Here is a 3,865-nt window from a genome sequence, read left to right as displayed (position 1 = left end):
CCGGTTCACCCTCATCACTATAGACTAATGGAATCCCAGGTATCGCGATATTACCACGAGATTATACTCGGCGGTTTCTAGAGAGATGAAGAGTGACGGGCGTTGAAGACTCGGTGAAGGCGCGGGACCCAGTCCACGGCCACGCGGCAAATCGACGCGGAGAGGCGGATCTCGAATCTTAGCGAGATAGACGAAACAAAAGAAGAAGCAAAAGTCACGGACGAGATATTCCATCATTATTCTTCCTACCAATAAATTGGTACAAAGAAAAATCAAAAAATAGAAAAAAGGTAGATTTTAAAGAGATTTTTTAATTTTCACTATTTCCTCCGGCCAGAAGAAAAGGAAAAAATGGCTATTTTTGCCCTATAAAAACCCCCCACGGTTCTCATGCAATTCTCGCCCGCTCCCCGAACTCTGTGTTTTATTCCCAGCCGGAGCCATAACGCCGCTAGGTTTCCTCCACTCCTCCGCCGCCCGCGTCTAGGTTTCCGGCGTCCTTCGCCGCCGGACTTTAGGTACTCTTTCTGCTCCTCTCTCCTCTTTATTCTTTCCGCTCCGTGCGTCGGAGAGATCGAGAAAGCCATCCTCCCTCTCTCTCTCTCCCGCTCGTAGATCCCTTGTTCTCGGATCTCAGATCTGTTATCCCAGCCAAATCCAGGGCGGTTGGTCTCCCAGATCCTCGGCTATCTAGGCTTATTTCCTCTCTTTTCTCGTTTTTCATCTATTTCTTTGTTTTCGCCGTCTTCTGAAGGTGCGGCGTGGGGATATCCAGCTGCTCTAAAGGCGAGCTAGAGTTCTTCTCCTCTATTTCAGTCCTCTCCTGCCTCGTTTGGGGGGGTAGCCGGGGCTCCGGCCTCGGCGGCTTTCAAAGCCCCCTTCTTCAAATCTGAGAGAAATCTAGCTTTTTCTTTTTCTACCATTTTTACTGCGATCGGGAAGAGATGCCGGCCCTGGCCTGCGTAGGCGCTGCAGTCGCCCCTCCTGGCTACGCCCTCGCCTGGGATGGCTCTCTTCCCGCGCCGGGACCATTTCCCGGCGGCGCTCCGACGGCCTCGACGGCGGCGGCCCTCGAACACGTCTCTCTCTGGTCTCCCGACCTCTCTGCCGCCCTCTACAAGATCGACAGCTGGGGCGCCCCGTACTTCTCCGTCAACGCGGCCGGCAACATCGCCGTCCACCCTTATGGTGCTTCCACCCTCCCCCATCAGGAGATCGATCTGACGAAGGTCGTCCGTAAGGCCTCCGAGCCCAAATCCGCCGGCGGCCTCGGCCTCCAGCTCCCCCTCATCGTCCGCTTCCCCGACGTCCTCCGCCACCGCCTCGAGTCCCTACACTCCGCCTTCGACTTCGCCATCCGCTCTACCGGCTACGGCGCCCACTACCAGGGGGTCTACCCGGTCAAGTGCAATCAGGACCGCTTCATCGTCGAGGACGTCGTCGGGTTCGGCGCCCCCTTCCGCTTCGGCCTCGAGGCCGGATCCAAGCCGGAGCTCCTCCTCGCCATGAGCTGCCTCGCGCGAGGCAGCCCCGATGCCTTCCTCATCTGCAACGGCTACAAGGACGAGGAGTACGTCGCCCTGGCTCTCCTCGCGCGGACCCTGGATCTGAACGTGGTGATTGTTCTTGAACAGGAGGAGGAGCTCTCCACGGTGGTGGAGACCAGCCGGAGGATCGGCGTCCGGCCGGTGATCGGCCTCAGGGCGAAGCTACGGACACGGCACTCCGGCCACTTCGGGTCGACGTCCGGCGAGAAGGGTAAGTTCGGTCTGACGACGGCGCAGATCCTCTCGGTGGCCCGGAAGCTCCAGCTGCTCGAGATGCTTGACTGCCTCCAGCTCCTCCACTTCCACATCGGCTCGCAGATCCCGTCCACCGCCCTCCTGGTGGACGGCGTCGGCGAGGCCGCACAGATCTACTGCGAGCTGGCGCGGCTGGGTGCGGCGATGCGCGTGATCGACGTGGGGGGCGGCCTCGGCATCGACTACGATGGCTCCCACTCCAGTGGGTCGGACATGTCCGTCGGATACGGCCTTGACGAGTATGCGGAAGCCGTTGTCCGGGCGGTCCAGTACGCTTGCGACCGGAAAGGCGTGCCGCCCCCTATACTCTGCAGCGAGAGCGGCCGGGCCTTGGTGTCCCACCACTCGGTCCTCATCTTCGAGGCTGTGTCATCCACAGCCGTCGCCGCGGTCGATCCGGCCACGGCCCTTGGACCCGGCCTGACCTACCTCCTGGAGGACCTGCCTGATGACATGAGAGGCGACTACCGGGATCTGATGGAGGCCACCTTTCAGTTTGACTGCGATAAGTGCCTGATTTACACGGAACAGCTGAAGAGGAAATGTGTCGAGCAGTTCAAGGATGGGCTTCTTGGACTCGAGCACCTGGCGGCGGTTGACGGGCTCTGCGAGCTGGTGGCGAAGGAGATCGGGTTGGCTAAACCGGTGAAGACGTACCATGTGAACCTCTCTCTCTTCACCTCGATTCCGGATTTCTGGGCGATCGGGCAGCTGTTCCCCATCGTCCCAATCCACCGGCTCGACCAGCAGCCGGTGGTGGAGGGGGTGCTGTCGGACCTGACGTGCGACAGCGATGGCAAGGTGGACCGATTCATCGGCGGGCGGCGGAGCCTCCCGCTGCACGAGTTCGGCGGCGGCGGCAAGGAGGGGGGTTACTATCTGGGGATGTTTCTGGGAGGGGCTTACCAGGAGGCGCTCGGTGGACTGCACAACCTGTTCGGGGGGCCGAGCGTTGTGCGGGTGACGCAGAGCGACGGGCCGCACTGCTTCGCGGTGACGCAGGCGGTGCCAGGGCCGTCGTGCGCGGATGTCCTTCGAGCGATGCAGCACGAGCCCGAGCTCATGTTCGAGGCACTCAAGAGGCGGGCGGAGGAGTCCGCCGCTCGTGGAGGGGTGGTCGACGCCGGCGCCGTGGCCACTACCCTTGCCTGCGCCTTCCGCTCCATGCCGTACCTCGTCGTCGGTGGCGAGACCGGCGGGGACGGGATGAGCTCCGACTCGGAAGGGTGCGCCGGCGCGGCTGTGGCCGGCGACGGGGGTAGCTACGAGGAGGACGAGGAGTGGGAGTTTATGCGGTGCCTGAGCGTATGAGGGTAACCCCCCGCACTGCCTCCTGATGATGCGTTTGTCGTGTGTCGTTGGAGTGCTTCGCAAATTTTCTTTTCTATTTTCTTTTTTATTTTATTTTAATCTGCTATATTCCATCTGCTTTAGCTGATGGGGATGTTGTAAGAGGCAGGGGATGTCTCCTCTTGTTGTCGCTGTTTCTTAAAATTTGCTTCAAATTAGAGGGACTTGGACGGATTAAGTCTCCAGTTTCAGGGTCGGGAATCCAGAATAATGTTCCTTGCTTTCAAAATGTTCGTTCTATTGCCTCTTCTACTTCGTTTCCTTTTCAATCCTTGATAGTTTCGTGGAAAATAATTGGATTCTAAGGATCATGGAGGGTCAGCAAAAAGGAAGCAGCTTTTCGAACATGAGTTTGAATATGCCGATGGAACAAGAGCCCCTATTTTGACCAAACAGCGATAGGCTAGAAGAATTAAGGTGACTGGTTGCAGACAGTTTGCTAATCAACACTAGGAATCTAAGAATCTGGTGGCCCCGCCCCTTCCTCAGGGAAAAGGTTATTCGTTGCAGCTGAAGAGTGTAGCCTTTCCTTTTTTTTCTTTTTAAGTTCTTGTTTTTTTCTGCGTCGAATTGTTCAGGTTAGAAGTTTTACTGCCGAGGATTCCTAAGCTTCTCTCCAATCATGGCATAAATAGGTGGGAAAATCATGGAACATTGTGTATTTCTCCATGCCTTAGGGTGATCCCCACGCTAAACAAAGGGACCCTTTTCAC

General features: G+C 57.6%; 1 protein-coding gene across 1 annotated transcript; it reads left to right on the top strand.

Annotated features, from left to right (window-relative positions):
* Window positions 1-381: 381 nt before the first annotated feature.
* Window positions 382-3,381, top strand: LOC103697802 (arginine decarboxylase-like). Its single transcript, XM_008779734.4, has 2 exons — window positions 382-518; window positions 755-3,381. Exon 2 carries the CDS (start codon window positions 945-947, stop codon window positions 3,111-3,113), a length of 2,169 nt encoding a protein of 722 aa, XP_008777956.1. The 5' UTR covers window positions 382-518; window positions 755-944; the 3' UTR covers window positions 3,114-3,381.
* The last annotated feature ends 484 nt before the right edge of the window (window positions 3,382-3,865 follow it).

Source organism: Phoenix dactylifera, unplaced genomic scaffold (genome assembly GCF_009389715.1).
Source record: "Phoenix dactylifera cultivar Barhee BC4 unplaced genomic scaffold, palm_55x_up_171113_PBpolish2nd_filt_p 000162F, whole genome shotgun sequence".
NCBI lineage: Eukaryota > Viridiplantae > Streptophyta > Magnoliopsida > Arecales > Arecaceae > Phoenix > Phoenix dactylifera.
Note: the sequence above shows the minus strand (reverse complement) of the source record. Positions and strands in the feature narration are given on the sequence as shown.

What these genes read in the sequence shown, in the direction of transcription:
- LOC103697802 (XM_008779734.4), top strand. Translation starts at nt 945, where the DNA reads ATGCCGGCCCTGGCCTGCGTAGGCGCTGCAGTCGCCCCTCCTGGCTAC.